At 46.9% G+C, this 20897-nt stretch overlaps 1 protein-coding gene across 1 annotated transcript in view; it reads right to left on the bottom strand.

The window, feature by feature from the left end:
• Positions 1-20897, bottom strand: part of VWA3A (von Willebrand factor A domain containing 3A) — a 63414-nt gene that overhangs the window by 22719 nt on the left and 19798 nt on the right. Inside the window, exons 7-17 of the mRNA XM_034988083.1 lie at positions 18507-18605; positions 16758-16864; positions 14203-14328; positions 13788-13896; positions 13488-13553; positions 10680-10805; positions 8136-8271; positions 7923-8026; positions 6528-6608; positions 5968-6062; positions 4066-4185 (exon numbers count right to left, since the gene is read on the bottom strand). Coding sequence (XP_034843974.1) covers positions 4066-4185; positions 5968-6062; positions 6528-6608; positions 7923-8026; positions 8136-8271; positions 10680-10805; positions 13488-13553; positions 13788-13896; positions 14203-14328; positions 16758-16864; positions 18507-18605 — 1169 coding nt within the window. The remainder of the gene's footprint in view (positions 1-4065; positions 4186-5967; positions 6063-6527; positions 6609-7922; positions 8027-8135; positions 8272-10679; positions 10806-13487; positions 13554-13787; positions 13897-14202; positions 14329-16757; positions 16865-18506; positions 18606-20897) is intronic.

The following is a 20897-nucleotide window of genomic DNA, read 5'->3' on the forward strand; positions in this document are numbered from 1 at the left end:
AACCAACTGAGCCACCCAGGTGCCCCAGAGCAGGTGACTCTTGATCTCAGGATTGTGAGTTTGAGCCCCATGTTGGGTGTAGAGATTACTTAAAAAGAAATAAAGTCCTTAAAAAATAATAAATAAAAATAAAAAGCATAAAACTTGTCAAATCACTAAGTTGTACAACTGAAACTAAGTAACATGGTGTCAACTATACTAAAAAAAACATAGATATATACATATTTACAGAAATGGAATTTTACAGTATATACTTTTTGTAACCTGTTTCCTTTCATTGGGATTTACAGAGGACATTTTTCTAAATTTTTTTTTTTTTAAGATTTTATTTATTTGCGAGAGAGAGAATGAGAGACAGAGAGCATGAGAGGGAGGAGGGTCAGAGGGAGAAGCAGACTCCCTGCTGAGCAGGGAGCCTGATGCGGGACTCGATCCCGGGACTCCGGGATCATGACCTAAGCCGAAGGCAGTTGCTTAACCAGCTGAGCCACCCAGGCGCCCCCAGAGGACATTTTTCTAAATGTGCACATGTAAATCTCCCTCATTCCCTCATTCTTTTGAATGATTGCACTGTCGTGATTGTTTTACCCATTTTGCCAATGGTCATGCAGTTTTTTTCTAGGTTTATCCGCTATTAGAACTCTGCATTGAACAACCCTGCATGGTTATCTCTGCACAATGATCCTTGTATTTCCTTTAGATATAATAAAAAGGTTTAGGGGCGCCTGGTGGCTCAGTCGGTAAGCGTCTGCCTTTGGCTTGGGTCGTGATCTCGGGGTCCTGGGATCGAGCCCCACATCGGGCTCCCTGCTCCGTGGGAGGCCTGCTTCTCCCTCTCCCTCTCCCTGCCGCTCCCCCTGCTTGTGCTCTCTCTGTCAAATAAATAAATAAAATCTTTTTAAAAAGCTTTAATTGAAGGAATGAAGAATATATGCTTAAAAATTTAATACAGGGAAGGGGTGCCTGGGTGGCTCAGTCGTTAAGCGTCTGCCTTTGGCTCAGGTCATGATCCCAGGGTCCTGGGATCGAGCCCCGCATCGGGCTCCCTGCTCCGTGGGAAGCCTGCTTCTCTCTCTCTCCCACTCCCCCTGCTTGTGTTCCCTCTCTCGCTGTGTCTCTCTCTGTCAAATAAATAAATAAAATCTTAAAAAAAAAATGTAATACAGGGGCTATACCAAATTACACTTCTGTGGACAGTTTCCAAGAGTGCCCTTTCCATCACATCATCACCAGCACTGTGCATTGTTTTTTTTTTTTTTTTTTTTGACTCTTTTAAAAGATGTTATTTTTTTATTTGTGAGAGAGAGAGAGAGAGAGGAGCCTGGGATCATGACCTGAGCTGAAGGCAGCCGCTCAACCAATTGAGCCACCCAGGCATCCCTGAATCTTTTACATACTCGGTTGCCAAACTGAGTTGCAAAAAAAAAAAAAAAAAAAAAAAAAAAAAAATTGTATCTCATTGTTTCGTTATCAGTGAGCTCTACTGCCAAATTTAGTGGATTCCTTTATTCTTCCCCTTCCTGCTTTGTTTCTGCAGAATTAAACTCTGTTTCTTTCTGAGACGTGGCTTCTCAACACCATCCTCTCCTCATTTTCCTCATCCCTCTTTGGCTGCTCCTCTCTTGTGTTCCTTTGGGGGTTCCCTTCCTCTGCCTACCCTCCAAACATCAGTGCCTCACCAGTTCTGCCTTCAGTTGTCTTCTCTTCCCTTCATGTCTCCACAGGTGTGTTTCATGCCCTTCTAACCCACCTGACCAGAATGCCGATGGCTCGCAAACCTGTATTTCCTGACTAGAACTCCTCACCAGAGTCCTACGACTCTTGAATCTCCTCTTGAAAATCTTCAATTGTACAGGATTAAAACCATCTTCTACTTCCATGATCTGCTCCATCTGGGACATCTTCTCTTCACCATTCTCACGCCCTACAGCCAAATGGTAACTACGTGTTGTAGATTCTAACTCTCCAACACCTCTCACATGCATCCTTTTTTCCATCCCCATGGCCATGGCTCAAGCCTACTCCACGCTAGTGCAGACCACTGAGCAGTCCCAATGGCCTCCATCCCTCCAGGGTCACATCCCTTCAATGCCTCCTTCACATTGTGACATGAGTATTCAAGATCTGATCATGTTATTACCTTGCTTCAAATCTTCTGATGCCTAGATGTCTTATAGTATAAAAGCTCCTGAGCACATCTTAGATATATAAACCCTCCATCATCTGTTTGATTTTGTCATGCACAATCTCTTTTTCTGACCCTATTTTCTCACCGACTGAACTCCCTCATGGTCCCCCAAAGTTCCACAGTCTGTGTCCCATAGCTCCAACACCTCTATGCCCCCTGTTGCTTCCTTTACCTAAGATGCCTTTCTTTCCCACTGCCTCCATCATTCCCATGTGCTAGGTAAACACCTACGCATTTGGCAAGACTCAATGAAAGGATCATCTCCTCTGTGAAGATGTTTTCTTTTCTTTCTTTCTTTTTTTTTTTTTAGATTTTATTTACTTATTTATTTGAGAGAGAGAGAGAGCATGAGTACAGGGGGGAGGGGCAGAGGGGGAGAGACAGAGAGAGAGAGAATCTTAAGCAGGCTCTACGCCCGTGGAGCCTGATACAGGGCTCGATCTCATGACCCTGAGATCATGACCTGAGCCAAAACCAAGAGTCAGATGCCTAATCAACTGAGCTACCCAGGTGCCCCTGTGAAGATTTTCTGACCTCCCTGTGCTCAGGCAGGATAGTCTGATCCTGCCTTCTGCCTATTTCTGCAGAAAGCAGTTAATAACACTTATTTATTAACATGCCTGTCTCCCTGTACTAGACCCTAACCTCCTTGAGGACAGGTGTGGTATGTATTCACTTCCGTATCTCCAGTGCAGGGATTGGTACATGGCAGGCTTTCAGTAAAAGTTTGTTGAATGATTAATGGATGGGTAAATGAATGAAAACATTGCCTAAAATATTTCTCTAAGCATTTTTTTTTTCTGTAGAATGTATTAGAAAAAGATAAGGCTCTGGTACAGAATAATATATAATATTAACTGCTGACTTAATAGGTTTAGAATACTCCCTACTTGATACGAAGTGTTATAAACGTGTATAGTCTGGGATGCATGAGTGGTACAATTGGTTGAGTGTCTGTCTCTTGGCTTCAGCTCAGGTCATGATCTTGGGGTCATGAGACGGAGCCCCATGTCGGGCTCTGTGCTCAGTGGGGAGTCTGCTTGAGATTCTCTCTCCCTCTCCCTCTGTCCCTCCCCTCCCACTCATACTCTCTCTCTAAAATAAATAAATAAATCTTTTAAGTGGGTTCCTTTTCTCTCTTTCTTCCCTAATTAGTGGAAAAGGTATGCAATTATAATAAATATATAAAACTATATATATTTAAATTATAGGTAGCTATATATAAATTATATACAACTATGTATAGTACATAATTTAAATATATGATGTATAGTTATATATAATTTAAATATATATAGTTAGATATAATTTTAAAATATGTATTCTATATACAATATTCATATTTTATACTTTAAACATATATATCAAATTATTTATATATAAAATATGTAATTTAAATATATATAATTTATATATATTCTATAGTTACACATAACTTAAATATATATAGTTATATATATAAATCTATATAATTAGCATTTGGAATTGGAATCTTAAATGTTTGACATACTGTGGCTTGCTTGACCTGAATTGGGACCTAACACTGGGGCATGCCTGGGGGCCCTTCTTTCTCTTTTTTGTGTTTATCAGCTCAGAATCCAAATGGGGCAATGGGCTGAGTTACTTTACCTTGGCTGATCGAGCAGTGTGTTTGGGGGCCACTTATCACCTTCGCCCCAGTGGGACTGTCCTGCAACCATTTAATTATTCAATACCCCAAACAAGATGACTCAAGTCAGATAAACTGATGGCCATCCTAGGATGCTGGGTGCTGGTGAGATGTCATCTAGCTACCTGCCAGGAACCTCAGCCCAGCAATGGCACAGACCACAGGCAACCCCTGCCCCCAGGACCCCCACTGGGAACTAGGAGCCTACGCGATGATGTTGAAGCAGTCCTTGTTGGACAACTGTTCTTCCAGCAGAAGTCGCAGGGAGTGCTGGATATGAATAATGTACATGGAATTGGTCACAGAGATATCCAGCAGTATAACCACCCTAAAAAGAAACACAAGCTTTAAGAAGAGAACCGAATCTCTCAGATAATGTTTATTTTGTTCCATTTTACTATTTAAAGTTTTTTCCAGGGGAGTTTTGCATGCCAAACTCATAGCTGGCCAAAATCTTCTCTGTGGTGTGAGGTCAGCAGGAGTGGGATTACAATGGTAGACTAAGGGGGCCGTGGAAGCTTCTCTCCCAGGGGCTTCTACCATGGAATAAAGTCACACGGTGGAGATGGTTTAAGGGGTGGGGGCTGCCTAGAATGATTTTCACACATTTCCCTGTTTTAAAGCACTAGCATTCACTATTATTAGAGGTTGGGGGAACAAAAACAAGGTAAGCAAATGAGATGGGGAATTAGGTGTATCTGGGCCTCTGGGGAAAGAAATGTATCTTTTGTTTCTTCTGTTTTAAGATCCCTAGTCCCATTTGGCTTTTTTTCACTACTTCAAATCAATTCCCAACTCCACCGTCCACTCTCATTTTGAGACAGCAATTATGGTTCCATTTATTTAATTTTTTTTTCTTTTTTTAGCGTGTATGCTGCCAAAGTGAGCACGAGACAGCAATTATGGAGAGCAAAAGAAAATCTAGTGGATTTAGAGTCAGAAGATCTTGGTTCAGGTCCCACTTCCTGTGTGACTTAGGCAAGTCACAAAACCTCTCTGATCCTTGGCCTATTTAACTATGAACTATTCATAATGAGACTCCTCACAGGGTTGCTTTGAGAATTAAAGGGTGGAATAGTATGCTACTTTGTAAGTGGTAATGCATCCAATAAGGTATGGAATGGTAAGGATGTTGTAAACGCCACCAACTGTTTCTCCCTGCTCAGCATCCAGCACCTCCCCTCACAACAGCATCCTGGAAAACTCCTCTGCCTCCGTCAGTCCACTTGGATTGAGTGGAACAGACCCGCCCCAAGCTTGAAGGGTGGGCATTTGATGTTAGGCAATTAGAACATCCTACCTCCCAGGCCACAGTGAATAGTTCCTGGACAGGTCCTGCCCCAAGCCCTGGGAGTGCTAACCTGATAGAAGATAAGTGGGGAGCTCAGGGGGCTATCCTGCTACCTAGGCCAAATGGGACTAGGGATCTTAAAACAGAGAGAAGAAACAAAAAGATCCATTTCTTTCCCCAGAGGCTATCCCCTGGAAGGGAAAGTCTGCCTGACAACAGAGCCACCAGGGAAGGACGTGGAGCTGAGAGATGGAGAGAGATTCTTTACGTGCACAAACCCCTGGATGGAGCCATGCCTGAAGACAGCTATCAAATCTATTTTAGAATTTTCAGTTACCTTCAACCAGACCTCCCTGCTTTGTTTAAGCCAACTGGCACTTAGTTTCTGTTGCCTTTTTTTTTTTTTTTTAAGATTTTATTTGACAGAGAGAGACACAGAGAGAGAGGGAACACAAGCAGGGGGAGTGGGAGAGGGAGAAGAAGGCTTCCTGCCGAGCAGGGAGCCCGATGTGGGGCTCGATCCCAGGACCCTGAGATCATGACCTGAGCCGAAGGCAGACGCTTAACGACTGAGCCACCCAGGCGCCCCATTTCTGTTGCTTTTTAACTGAAAGAATCCTGAGTAACACAATGATGACAGTATTGATTTTGATGATGGTAGTGGTGACTTCTTCCTCTAGGGGTTCTGCTGAGTGATGGTTGATCCTTAATCTGAGGGATGGTTTCTGATGCTACCAACAGGGAATTCATGAGTTGGAAAAGTGCTTATGTCATACATGGGACTCAGAAAGGACAAGAACACTACTTGAGGGAAGGTACCTTTTTTCGCAGACGGTGCCCCAGATTCTTCGGCTGGCCAAGGAGAGCCACTCGATCCGTCTCTCGTACAACCGCAGAGCTCTGCTGAGCTGTTTCTGCAAACCCATGGGCCACACAGAGTGAGCGACTGACCAAAGGATGGCCAATTAAGGGGTCTGTGGGGCAAGGTTGGCTTCTAGGGATGGGGCCATGGGTATCCAGGCAGTATAAACATTTCACTGAATCCTGGGTGAGTCTGCCACAAGACCAGGAAGAGAAGAGTCCACATATTTCATTGCCTGGAAGGGGAGAGGAAGCAGATCTTGCCCCAAAAGATCAGAGACTTTTGTTTGTTTGACAGGTCCCTGCCTGGGAAGCAGGTGGAGAAAGCTCCAGAGGTACCTGGAGGCAGAGCACAGTCTGTTTATAAGAGGAAGTTTGGTCAATGGCTTGGTGTCTCCAAATTCCATTTAATTATTCAATACCCCAAACAAGATGACTCAAGTCAGATAAACCCAACTCCTTCCTCTTGTCCCCTCTTCCCAAACCCCATATGCTGACCAACTGGACTCATTACTAACCTGGTACTCACAGAGGAAGGGCAGGTCCACATGAACATTCTTCACTGTCCCGTCATGCCATTCAAACTGGACCATTGCCCTCTGCACTCAGGTGTGGCCAGGATGGGTGGCAGGTGAACAGAGCACATGCGGGGAAGGATTGTTAAATTTAATTTGGGCACTGGGCTCTCCAAATCAGATGTGTGAGAGGGAAATGGGCTTCGAGCACATCTGGGGTCGCATTATGCGTCCCTGGTCATGGCAGCAGAGGGCCTTCAGGACAGTGGTCCCTGAGTGCACCATGCCTGAGAGCAAGCCAGGCTGCCTTCTGAGGAGGGTCTTCCAAACATCGGAGTCTTGATACAACCTATGGTTGGAGGTTTTGTAGTAGCAGAGTCGGAGACCTTAAAACATACTGGGAACCCGGATAGGCCTTCATGGGCACTTGGAAAATCTAATTTTTCATCCTCCACCAAGTTGTCATGACCCACCTAGTCACTCATCAATCTGATGCTACAATTATCCATCCCTCTTCTCTTTGGTTCTTCCATCTTTCCATTGACCTTTCTCTTCGCCTATTATGCTCTCCTTCCATTTCTCCATCCTTCCATCCTTTTCTATTCTATTATGTCATTCATCCTTCCATTTTTTCCCCTCCATAGTTCCATATGTTTACATTTCCATCCTTCCTTCCACCCAGTCAGCCGTCTGGGAAACATTCATCGGCTGCTTGCTTGTACTAGATATTGGGGATACAGGGTTGGAGAAGAGAGTTTGTTCTTTTAAGTCTCCTACTGTGGTGGGGGTTTAGACATGTAATAAGTACACATGTTAACACATTACAGGAGCTAGGGCAGAAGTCTGTACCAGGTACAGTGAGGACACAAGGAGAGCAAGTGCGTTCAGAGTGCATGGAGGGAAACCTTCAAGGAGGAGGCAACTTGCTCCCTTATCCCTGACTTGCTCCCTCTTGCCCCATCTTCCAGAGTTCAGGTTCAAATCTTTGCAAAACTGCAGTTAGAGTAGATGTGATGAGAGTTCTCGAAAGTTCTGGAAAGCCTGCATCCCACTCCAGGGCCTCAGACCCCAGCTCCTTGTGCTCCGACTTATGACTCTCATTTCCTCGACATTTAAGAACGGAAAGGTCAGGGGCGCCTGGGTGGCTCAGTTGTTAAGCATCTGCCTTTGGCTCAGGTCATGATCCCAGGGTTCTGGGATCGAGCCCCGCATCAGGCTCCCTGCTCCGCGGGAAGCCTGCTTCTCCCTCTCCCACTCCCCCTGCTTGTGTTCCCTCTCTCGCTGTGTCTCTCTCTGTCAAATAAATAATCTTTAAAAAAAAAAAAAAAAAAAAGGAAGGGAACGGTCACAGAGGAGTCCCCCTGCAGAGGACTGGAAAGAACTCTGAATCTGAGTTACCTCATGGATAGTTGAAGATACTGTCTTCTGGAGAATAGGCACAAATTCCTTCACAGGAGAGAATGCATTGGGTGCCAGAACCTGATAAAGGCTTAGCTTTTTGGCTGTAAAAATAAACAGTGGGGTTTGAGATACAGTTCTGGAAGCCCCTGAGGGTTTATGCCTTTTCGTCAGTCACTTGAGTGCTGGGTTCTGCCCTCTTTGGGGACTTACCTTTTAGGCCATTGATCTTTAGCCATTCTGCAGAAGTCTTGTCCAAGTTTGGGAACTCAATTGTGAGGGGACCCTCATGCTTTGGGGGTTTAGGCAAGAGACCTGTGAGTGGACCTTTTGCAATCTCTGTGGAAATCTAAATTAAATTTAAAAGGCTTCATTACAAAATCATATTTTAGAGCTGAGAAGCCCTTAGTCTCCCCAACCCCCCCAGGCCCCCTAAGTGGAGCATCTGAAAACATTACCAGGTAAATTAAAGGCAGTTCTGCCTTCCCCTCCCACCATCCCCATCCCCTTCTCGGGAGATTGCTGGAATTTCCAGGGTAAGAAGATGTCCCCAGCAACTCGCTTCCGCTTTGATTTGTCCATCCTCCTGGCCCCTCCCCACCCTTACCATCAAGATCATCACCTTGGGCTCCAAGATGGCTGGCGACCCCTCCATGAGCTCCTGATACAAGGCTTCGAAGAAGTAAAAAGTAACTCCTACACTAGATCATTTCAGGAGCCCTGGTCTAGTCCAGCCTCCCCTCACCCACCTTTACAAACTGAAAGCCCGAGGTTCTGAGATGTTAAGTCATAAGTCATGTATAAATAAGACAGAGAACAACAATTCCCAAGTTTTAGACATTCATGAATTTTCCTGTATCTGAATACCACTGTACTGTTATTTAGAATTTTTAAAAAGATTTTACCCTTTTGTTTTAAAGATTTTATTTATTTATTTGAAAGAGAGAGAGAAAAAAAGAATGGGGGGAGAAGCAGAGGGAGAGAGAGAAGCAGACTCTGTGCTGAGCATGGAGCCCAGTACAGGGCCCGATCCCGTGACCCTGGGGACTTACCTTTTAGGCCATTGATCTTTAGCCATTCTGCAGAAGTCTTGTCCAAGTTTGGGAACTCAACTGGTTCATGGTTCATGACCATGAACCAAAATCAAGAGCCAGACGCTCAACTGACTGAGCTACCCAAGTTTCCCTAAAGATTTTACTTTTAAGTAATCTCTACGCCTAACATGGAGCTTGAACTCAAAACTCCCGAGATCAAGAGCTGCATGCTCCCCTGACTGAGCCAGCCAGGCACACCTAGAATTTTTTAAAAAATAAATCAAATATGGGGGCGTCTGGCTGGCTCAGTTGGTACAGCATGTGACTCTTGATCTTGGACTTGTGAGTTCAAGGCCCACGTTGGGTGTAGAGATTACTTAAAAAAACAAAATCTTTAGGAGTGCCTGGGTGGCTTAGTCAGTTAAGCATCCAACTCTTGATTTTGGCTCAGATCATGATCTCAGGGTCATGAGATTAAGCCCTGTGTTGGGCTCCATGCTGGGTGTGGAGCCTGCTTAAGATTCTTTCCCTCTCCTTCTGTCCCCCCCCACACACACTCTCAAATAAATAAATAAACTTTTAAAAATAAACAAATAAATAAATAAAATCTTTAAAAAATAAGCCAAATGTGTAACATTAAAGCTTTTTAATTGTTAATTTGATCTAATTTTAAAAATTGACTCCCTTTTTTGTACTCAAATAATTTTAGAAAGAAGATTACTACCATAATGAGTTAGTTTTAAATACACAACATTAAAAAAAATTAATTCATGTACCACTTTGTAATTGTCTTGCAAACCATGAGTAATACATGCATTGCATTGTAGGAAACTCCTGGCTGAGGTTTTGACATCAGACAGACCTGGGTTCAATTCAAACTTCATCTGTCTCTGTCTCTGGGATCTGAGGCAAATTATTTAGCCTTCTGACTTCAGATTCCTCATCAGTAAAATGGGGGTAATAATATATCTACAGCAGACTGTTGTTGTTATGCTAAAATAAGACGTTTAAAGAATTAATCATTGTGTCTATCTTAGAATGAGCACTCAGTAAATGAGAACTCTTCTAATACAACAGTTGTTATGATTTATAGATACTCAGTAGAAGAGCTGGAACCGAATCGGAAGATTCCAGTTTCTAGGCGTGGTGTCTCTTCCACTGCGTCCAGCCAGACCAGGATGTTCTGTACGTCACAGCCATGCCTTCATTTGGTGAAGCTATAAGCGCATTCTCAGTGCCTCCTGTCCACAGTTAAGTTTTCTGCCTGATCTAAACAGCTCAGAGCTCTTATGGTGCTACGCCCATGAGCTGGCTGAGTTATTTTGCTGATGTTACAATAATCAAGTCGCCACACAGGGACGTTTGCCCCAAATGAAGCGCTGGGTAGCAAAGACCATCTTCAAGACAGCCCACTCTGTGTGGGTGAGGTGTTCATCCTTCTCCAAACTGGGGGGTAGGGAGGGGACAGTGGGAGGTGGGTGGGGTGGCAGGAGCCTGCTGGCCTTTCTCTGAAATACATTTTTCAGTTAGAAAATCCATCAGGATCCTTCTGGCACAGTGGAAGGCCCACGCAGCTCAGAGCTGTGGGGTACAGCAAAGGGCAGGGCTTTGCCTTATTTCTCTGTTAGCACATGGGGGCTTTGGCAGCTATGCCCTCAGAGAGACGGGTGAGAAAGAAGGATGGAGTGAGGCCAGCTCCAGAATCTTCCCCTACACCACCTACCTCCTTCATCATGCTGGTTAGCTCCTCACAGGGGGTCCTGTGGCGCAAGGCTTGGATGTGGCCCAGGAGGCTCTGGGCTTTCTGGATTTCTTCCAGCAGCTGGTCCATGTCCCAGCTGGTGTAGACCTGGGGGTAGTAGGAGCAATCAGCCATTAGAGGTCACTTGGCTGCTAGCCATGGCCGACGCAGGAAAGGGCAAGCAGTCATGTCATTTCCTAAAGCTGAGTGGCGGATTGGTTAAGCCAGACGTTATAAACTAGGGTCCATGTGCCGGATAGAGCCTGCAAACCTGTTGTGTTCCATTTCTATAGTACTGGCCTTCAGTGTTATTAAATAACTGAAGGGTTTTCTAACCTTAAAGATATGAAGAAACATTTTATACCCACTGGACTGGCTATGGAAGCGTTGGTGAGGATGGGGAGAACCAGAACACTTGCCCACTGCTAGTGGGAAACAGACTGGTGGTTCCTCAAAGGAGTCTACACAGAATTACCGTATAACCCAGCAGTTCCCCTTGTAGGTAGATACCCCAAATAATTGAAAACAAGGACTCAGATACTTGTACAGCAATGTTCATAGCAGTTCACAACAGCCGAAGGGTGGCGATAACCCAAGTGTCCATCAGTGGATGAATGGACACACAGAAGGTTGTGGATCTAGACAATAAATCAGCCATAACAAAGAATGAAGCTCTGAGACAGGCTACAACATAGATAAACCTTGAAAACATGATGCTAATGGAAGGAAGACAGGATACAAAAGGTGTATGATTCCATTTATATGAAATATCCAGAATAGGTGACTCCATCGAGACAGAAAGCAGGTTGGTGGTTTCCAGGGGCTGTGGGGCAGGGGACAGGGGCAGTAACAGATTAATGGGTACAGAATTTTCTTCTTTTTTTTTTTTTAAAGATTTTATTTATTTATTTGACAGAGAGAGAGAGATCACAAGCAGGCAGACAGGCAGGCAGAGGGAGAGGGAGAAACAGGCTCCCTGCTGAGCAGGGAGCCCGATGTGGGGCTCAATCCCAGGACCCTGGGACCATGACCTGAGCCAAAGGCAGACGCTTAACCGACTGAGCCACCCAGGCGCCCCAGGTACAGAATTTTCTTTTGGGGGGATGAAAATGTTTTGGAACTGGATAGAGGTGGTGTTTGCACAACATTGTGAATGTACTAAGTGCTGCTAATCGTTCACTTTGAAGTGGGGAACTTTATGTTATGTGAATTTCATCTCCATTTAAAAAAATGTAAAGAAGTCACACATACATACAAATCCAGATTTCTGGCTCCTTGGAAAACCTAGCAGCATGGGGGTCACACTCCTCCAGAGCAACGATGGGGATAGGCCAAGGGCTGAGCAGAGGCGTCTCTCTAGATGGGGTAAGAGCTACCTAGTCTTCCACAGGTCCACCCACTCTCTGCTGCCCCCCACCCCTCTGAGTCAGCTTAAGTTTTTTCTTACCCTTCTACTGTTTTCTGCTTATATTAAAATAAGACAATGATATTTGTTGTACTCATATCTCTATGAAGAAAAACAATAGAGAAGCCAAGAGGGCCACGGGTTTTTAGATAAAAGATTTCCTTTTTTTTTTTTTTTTGATGGTTTATTTATTTTAGAGAGTGAGAGCATGCATGAGCAGGGGGAGGGGCAGAGGGAGAAGCAGACTCCGCACGGAGCAGGGAGCCCAATGCCAGGCTCGATCCCAGGACCCTGACATCACGACCTGAGTCGAAACCAAGAGTCAGACACTTAACCGACTGAGCCACCCAGGCTCCCCTAAAATAAAAGACTTCTTGGGGCGCCTGGGTGGCTCAGTCGTTGGGCATCTGCCTTTGGCTCAGGTCATGATCCTGGGGTCCTGGGATCGAGCCCCGCGTCGGGCTCCCTGCTCTGCGGGAAGACTGCTTTCCCTCTCCCACTCCCCCTGCTTGTGTTCCTGCTCTCGCTGTCTTTCTCTCTCACTGTCAAATAAATAAATAAAAAATATTTTAAAAAAAGACTTCTTAAACCAGCCGGTTTTGTTCATTTACGGTACCTTCCTAGCCCCTGTGATCTGTGGCCTCAACAAACAAGAGTTTGGGAAATTATGTAACCAGAAGGGGTGTAAACCAAGGAAAATGTTGTCTGACCTTGGCTCCTTGGTGTGAAATGCTAGACTTTGTGACGCTTGAACACTGTAAGATACAAATACTATTTGGCTTAAGGCTACCGATGGTTTCAGGCGAGACACAGCCTGCGAGCTGAACAGACAGTGGATTCTCAATCGGCCAGTGGTCCACATGCACACTTGCTAATTGTTACCTCCAGTGTGGACACAGGGTGTGTGATGCTACGATTAACTGGGACAAGGATACTAATGGGTGGACTGGTACAGAATTGATCGTTCATTCAGAATTGATTGCCGCGGGGCCCCTGCAGTAGCAGGGACGTATCTTGGAGGAAGACCTGAGGCAGCTGTTTCAGACTCCGCTTTGGTGGGAGCAGAGGTGGGGTTGGACCCCATGGTGATGACAACTGGATAGAGATTCAGGATTCGACCAGCTAGGCTTTAAAAGGCCTCTAGGCTCACTGGTGTGCAATCCACTCATGCATGCTGAGCAAAGGATCTCTTGTGACTTCATGCTGTCCCTGTTCTTCCCATATTCATCTTAACCTGATTATACTCGTGCAAACCCATTGAATATGGCGGCAGGGAGGGGAAGCAAGTACATAGCATGGTCTGTCCTGGCCCAGGTCCCCCAGGCACAGGCTTGGAGGCAGGCAGGGAGGGAGGAGAGGGGCAGCGCGTTGGCAGAAGGGCTTACCTCTGTTTCTGGGCTGTAGCAGTGGTAGTAGCCCCCAAGAGCTTCTGCAAGGTTCTTTAGGACAGCCTGTGGGGATGGTGACAGGGTCAGCATCCTCACCGGGGCAATGCCAGTATTCCCACAAGCTTCTCCTTGACTGAACCTCCCAACTGCCCAAAGGAAGAAGCAGGTACAAGGAGAGTCATGTTCTGGTCCACAGCTTGGTGGTGGGGGGCTATCCATGTGTGGAGCCTCCAAGATGGCCCAGCTAGATCACTGTGGCCAATCCAAGGGAAACGTTGGAGAATCCCAGGTACTTACAAGGGGCACCTGACTGTTGCATTTGTAGGTGACGATGTGGGTGATGAGGCCCTTTCCAATGGTGGACTGTTGGATGTAGCTGGACAGAATTTCAGAAGGCTGATCTGGGCTGGGGAGAAGACAGAAGAAGAAAAGGGGGTGCCCCAGGTCAAATCACGTGGAGAACATTCCAGAGAAAATGGGAATATCTACCAAATCTAACTGACCACCTGTGTCCCAGGTCGCTTGGAAGATGCAAGGTAGCGTGGACTGCAGGCCTGGCCTGCCCTGGCTGCCCTGCCCAACACCTAGGGACGGACGGCCTATGAACGAAATCCTTCTCTCAGTGTGTGTGAAGGGTCCTGCGTGATGGTTTTTGGTTCTCCAGCCCCCTTTGTGCGTGCGGTCTGTTACCCATGTAGGAAAGGAGACCTACCAGCTTCCCATTATGGTCACCAGAGAATTCAGCCCCTTCAGGGTGAAGATCTTCCTCAGGGCTTGTAGCAAATTGCTGCCTCCGTCAGGCTGCAGCTTCTTTACCCAGAGCCTGAGTTCCTGGAGGCTGTGGAGACAGCAGACGCCCCACCACAGTGCTCTGCCGAGGTGCCAGACCGAGGACAGACATGAGCTCATTTCAGACTAACAATTATTTATTTGAGAGAAACAGATCATGAGCAGAAGGGAGGAGGGAGAGAGAGAAGGAGAACCACACTCCGCTGAGCAGGGAGCCCGATACAGGACTCGATCCCAGGACCCTAAGATCATGACCTGAGCCGAAGGCAGACACTCAACCGACTGAGCCACCCCGGTGCCCCAGGCTAACAATAATTCTTGAGGGGAATACATTTCTTCCAATTTTATACATGAGAAAACGGAGTTGGGATTTGATCCCGTAAGCAACTGGCCCACTCTGGGATTTCAAACCAGGCTGGACTCCAGCGACTCTGCGATCAGAGGTTCTAGGCTAAGCTCCTTCTCTGCGCCCCAAGCCACCACACACTCCCCCCAGTGCAGAGTTCATCCCCTGACCCCGAGAGGACTCCAAGAGGAGGCGCCTTGGCCGTGTGGCTGCATCTCACATGCGCTGGGATGCACCCCAGCCCAAAGAGGGAAAGCGGCTTCACGCTTTCTCGGTTAAATATCTCACACCATACCAGTGAGAGAGTTCTGCTCTTTCCATTTCTCTTTCTGTCTGACCAATAAAATAAAAATGACAATAAAATTTAATAAGTCTCAGCTCGTGGCCAGTAAGACTGTCCTTTGTCATTATAACCTTTCAGTCTCCTTTCTACACAAAGGGAGAGCAGATCCCAGGCCTACAGCCTTCTCCAGGCCAATAGGTTTCAAGTTGGATTTTGATATCATTGTTTATTTGCTTTCACTGTATTTATTGTGATGACTGCATTCTAATTATGGCAAGTGATACGGGCTTCTTGTTATGGTACCGATAGTTCCCTTCAATAATACATGTAGAGTTGATGTTTTAAAATAGTACACGTCGGGGCGCCTGTGTGGCTCAGTTGGTTAAGCGTCTGCCTTCAGCTCAGGTCATGGTCCCAGGGTCCTGGGATCGAGCCCCACATCAAGCTCCACGCTCGGCAGGGAGTCTGCTTGAGGATTCTCCCTCTCCCTCTGCACCGCCCCCCCACCCCCGCCACTCATGCTCACTCTCTCTCTAGAATAAATAAATAAATCTTAAAAAAACAAAACAAAATAGTACACGTGACAGAGATATGACCAAAATCACAAGTGGTCTCTAGGAATCACTGCAGTGAGAAGCTCTTGCCTATGACCTCATGGTGACTTCTAGGTCTGATATCCCAGAGATCAGGGGTCTAACTGGAGCGGAAACCACAGGAAAAAACTGCTCTCATCACCGAGTACCGGCCACCTGCCAGATGCTTATCCCTCACCTCCTGTTCACAGGAGTTGAGTGAGGGGTAGGTATCCCTGGCCTCACTCTGCTAAAGAGAGTTCAAGGACTGGTCAAGGCCACCCCGTAACTGTCAGAGCAGGATGCAGAGTCAGCGCTGTTGGAACTGGACCCTGCTCTAGCCAGAACAGCTCCTCTTTACAGCTAGTGCTGGGCAAGGGGACCTCCATCCCAGAAATGCATACAGGTGGTTTCTCCTGGAATCTGCTCCGGGCTTTGGCAGCCAATCCTGGCTCTACCACTCCGGGCAAGCGCCCTAACCTGAGTCCCAATTTTTTCATAGGCAAAATGGGGATAAGAATCCTACTGCATCTGCTGGCCGTAAGTATTAAATAAGATAGTGCATGAAAAGTGCTTAGCAGGGCACCTAACACCTGCTGGGCCATCAAGGATATTCTCTTCATGGAAAAGAAATTTTTACTTACTGGCATAAGTAGAAATTCTTACACATCTTCTCTCTGCCCCCCCATGCCCCTCCCAAAAAACCCACAAACTAGAAGCTTCCAAATAAAAGACTAGTTAAATCACAGTACATCTGTGCAGTGGAATACTATGCAGCCATTAAAAAAGAACGAGGTAGATCTGTGTGTACTGAGAGAGACTGACATTCAAATCAAGTGCAAAGTGCAAGACAGGGTAATGCATTCCTGTTTATGTTTTAGTAAAAGAGGATAAGCATACCGATGCACGTACGTGACACATTTGGAAGTAGGTAGAAGAAACAGTTATTGGGAGGTGAGAGAGAGATTCTGCTTTCGTACTGTGTGGATTTTTAAAGATGTATTATTTTCAAAATAACAAAACTATCTTTGCTAGTTTGCTGGAGAAAAATGGTGCCTTGCCGTTGTCTTGTCTTTTCATTTTGTGGGTTGCTCACAAGGCTGTCTGCTTTGCCGAAGGTTACGGATCCCTGTGTTTCCGCTTTGTGAGTTGTCTCTTTGTACTCACTTACCTGTTGGGGTCTCGGGTTCGCACTGTATTCATTCAAGAAAGACAGCACCATGTGGGGAGGACAAGGAACAAGCAGACAGCCTGGCCAAGGCCGGGAGGTCACTCACGTGGAAGAGCTGACTCCCACCGGGTCTGGCCAGAGGGCGCTGGTGGTGGAGCCGAAGGACAGGACATACAGCTTTTCCTTGTGGCTCAGCTGCTCCTCAATGAGGTCCTGACAGACAAAGGGACATACTGGTTCCCAGAGCCACAGGCCACGTGGGGCCTGGCTTCACTCCTCATGCTGGGGCTGGCTCCTCAGGACCGGGGTGACAGCCTTGCTGGGATGGGGTCGCTTAGTGGCCCCAAGGTGACATCTGCTTCCTGCCCACTGAGTCACGTGGGGGTGTGGGATGAGTGCCCTGGTGACCCATCCCAGCCCGTGTGTGTGTGTGCGTGGTGGGGGCGGGGCATGGGCCTCAGCCCGTAGACTGGCAGACCACCCTGGGAGGTCGTGCCCTCCCTCAGTCCCAGTGACTGCACACTGATGTCTTCTTCTGGAGCAGCTCCTTCGGGCTGCCACACACTTGGCTCACAGACTAGGAGGAGGATGAGCCTCTTAGCTACCCATCTCAGACTGTGCCACCCTTCACGGTGGCATCCAGGGAGGGAGGACAGAGGTTGGGGGCAGTGGTTTCTCGCCAAAGCACAGAAGGTGGGGATGTAGCAGTGGGCACAAGGCCAGCCCATCTGATGCTCTCAAGCTGTAGCCGATGAATATCCAGCAGTAAGGTAGCTCCTCCCTCGTCTTCCTGGCTAGATAGAACTTCATCTGTCCACCGGCAACACAGACCTTGCCCTGCCTAATATTAGACCAGCCCACCTGGGAGATCTTTAGAACCTCAGCCCTGAAGACTTGTCATGAAGCACTGTTTCCTGACATCTGCTGAGACCAGGAACGGGGGACAGTTCTGGATGACTAGCCCATGTTGAACCCTATAAAGAGTCCTTGGACGGGGCACCTGGGTGGCTCAGTTGGTTAAGCGACTGCCTTCGGCTCAGGTCATGATCCTGGAGTCCCTGGATCGAGTCCTACATTGGGCTCCCTGCTCAGCAGGGAGTCTGCTTCTCCCTCTGACCCTCCTCCCTCTCATGCTCTCTGTCTCTCATTCTCTCTCTGTCAAATAAATAAATAAAATCTTAAAAAAAAAAAAAAAGAGTCCTTGGACGATCACATCCAAAGCTCTGGGCGTTCCCATAAGAAAAGAACCCCCTTACATTAGTGCACAGAGGCTACATACAAAGTTTTTTTTCTGAGCACTTAGCTTGCATGAACTCCTTTCATCCTATGGCAGCCCTGGTAGGTGGCCTCTGTTGTCATCCGCATTTTACAGATGAGGTAACGAAGGCACAGAGAGATTAGGCAGCAGGTCGCAGCCCAGAAGTGGCAGAGGCGGCTGGGACTTGAGGCCAGTCATCTGGCTCCAGAGTTCTTAGCTTCTTTGTTTGGACATGCCAAAGAAAACGAAACAGCCCTTGGGTCCAGAAAAGGCCAGGAGACCTGTGCCATGCTATGCTGGAGTCAGTCCAACCGATTACGGTTCTTCACATCCTCTTTCCAGGGAACTGGGGGCCCTTGCGGAAAAGTCTAGTTAGTAGGGACTGCTGTGGTGAGGATACGAGAAGCTCACACAGGAACTGAAAATGAACTTGACATAGTTCCTTAACGGTAGGTGCTAATTAAGTGTGAACCGTTCTTTGCAGAACACCCCATTTTGCAGTTGCTACAAACAAAGCCAGTTGGCCAAGCTCACAGAGGGGAGGGGGTGTGTTGGGGGGGGCGGTTCCAGGTACTTCTTTGTGCCAGAGAGACTTACCAGGAAGTCAGTCTGGAATTCCTCTTTCTGAGGGCCACTGCTGACGGCTGACACATCAATGACAATACCAACTTTGGTTCCCTTGATGAGGCCAAATGCCTGAAACCAAAGAGGGCATGTGGGAACATCCAGCACAGCTCTGTGCTTCCCTTAAGCCCTCTCATGGGGCAGTTCCGCGTGACGTGGACGTTGGAACACACACCCCCGACCTCAGAAAGCAGCAGAAGCCAGGTCCATTTTATAGAGGAAAAAAGCAAAACCCGATCCTGACTGTAGTTCCGGGCATTATCTGCTCCTAAAGCCTATTCTTTACAAGTCTTTTTTTTTTTTTTTCCTTAATATTTACAGTCCACCCTTATAAAGTAAGCCACGTCCATTAAAGAAAATTTGGAGACCACAGAAAAGCATCCTTTGTAAAATACAAAGTTGGCTGTCTAATTACATCAGCGGATTTTATTCCATTTCTCTATATCCTTATTTGTTTTCCACCCACTCCACCAATCAAAGCAGATGTGTCAAGCTTGCCGGCTGCCGCGGTATTTCTGTGAGTTTCTAATTCTGTGTCTAACAGCAAGCACATTCTCCGTGCCCATGCAGTCTGACTCTGCTGAGGACGGTTCATCCTGTTACAGCTGCATCGTGAACTGGGATTTTCATTCGTTCGAGACGGATGATTCTCTAGGGGCAGTGGGTTCCATTTGATGCTTTTTGCCGTAAATCCCACTTTACTGCAGGCCCAATTTTCTCTACTCTCACAGAGGGGTATTTTATATCTCTCACACCTCAACATTCCCTTTCTATGCTCCCTCTGCAGGTGAGTTTGCCTTCAATTTCACTGAGAAAAGAGAAACAAGCCAGAGTTTGGTTTTGTTTTTTAAATCTTTCCACGCAGAATCTACCAACCTGCCTGCCCCTTTGCCCACACCCTTGGCCTTTTCCCCTGTTATAATGTATCTACATTATAGAGCTCTAAGGCCAACCCTTTGACTCCCATCACCTGCTCTTGTCTTGCCAAATAGGGACTTTGCTACTGTAACCGTCTCTTCTCCTGGACCACCAGATCCTCCTTATCTGTTGTACGGTTTCCATCACCACACAAAGTACAAAATACTATTGCCCATCCGAAAAAGGAAATAAACCTTTCAGGACTCCACCCCTCCCTCCTGCTACCCCACCTCATTTCTCTGCTTCCCATTTTAGCTTACCCCTCGTTTCTCTGTGATTCCCTCAGAGTAAGGCTCTCACCTCCCCACTCCACTGAAGCTACACCTGTCAAGGTGATCAATGACCTCCCTCTTGCCAAACCCAATGGTCAAATGTAAGTTCTCAACATTCGCTAATTCTGAGTGGTATAGGACGCTCTTTCGCTGTGTCAAGGATGTAACAAGTTGAAGCATTTAATAAGTACATTTGTCTTTCAGGACATCACGTTTTCCTGCTTTTTCGTCCACTTGCTGGCTGGTCCTTCTCACCCTCCCCCACCTCCTCCCAAAGTCTGCATCGAAGGACATCCTGGGAACTTGTTAGACGCAAAATCTCAAGTCCCACTCCAGATCTGCCCAATTAGAGTCTGCATTTTAACAAAATTCCTCTCCCCACCACCCCCACCACCAAAAGGGATTTGGCTGCCATAAATGTTTGAGAAGTACAGGGCTAGGGCTCCGTCTTCCTTATCTACACGAGGGTTTGTCAACCCCTCAACTACTGACATTTTGAGCTGGACAATCCTCTGCTATGGGGAGCTGATCAGTGCACTGCAGGATGTTTGGCAGCTTCCCTGGCAACCTCCCCTCTCAGTCTTGACAACCAAACGTTCCTGCAGATATCGCCAAATATCCCCTGGGGGGCAAAATCTCCGCTCGCCCCTCCCTGGTTAAGAACCACTGGTCTGCACTCACTCCCTAAAAGATCTCACGTGTCTTGGGGATTTGAATACCATTTGCACACTGATGATAATCCAAGGTCCATCTGCAGGCAGAACTCTCTGGCAGCTCCGAACATATGCATCAACTGCCTGCTCCTTGTCTCTGCCCAGATGTCTGGTAAGCCTCTCAGACTTCATATGGTGAAACCCAGACCTCTTGACTTTCCTCCACACACCTGGCCCTCTTGTGAATGGCATTCAACAGGTCCCCAGGCACTTTGGCCCCAAACCCATGCAATCCATCAGCAGTCCTGTGGGCTCTCCCTTCAAGCCATGCCCTGAGTTCACCATTTCTCCTTCCATCCACCCTAGCTCTTGAGCCTAAGTCTCCACCATTCTTACCTGGCCTTTGTTCTCTACAGTCAATTTATGAAGGAGCCACAATGATCTTTTTGAAACTTAGGTCAGATCACGACACTCCCCTGCTTAAAGGCCTCACCTGTGGAGTAAGATCTGTACTCTGTAAG

Source organism: Mirounga leonina, unplaced genomic scaffold (assembly GCF_011800145.1).
Source record: "Mirounga leonina isolate KUSES-001 unplaced genomic scaffold, KU_Mleo_1.0 Mir_448, whole genome shotgun sequence".
Taxonomy (NCBI): domain Eukaryota; kingdom Metazoa; phylum Chordata; class Mammalia; order Carnivora; family Phocidae; genus Mirounga; species Mirounga leonina.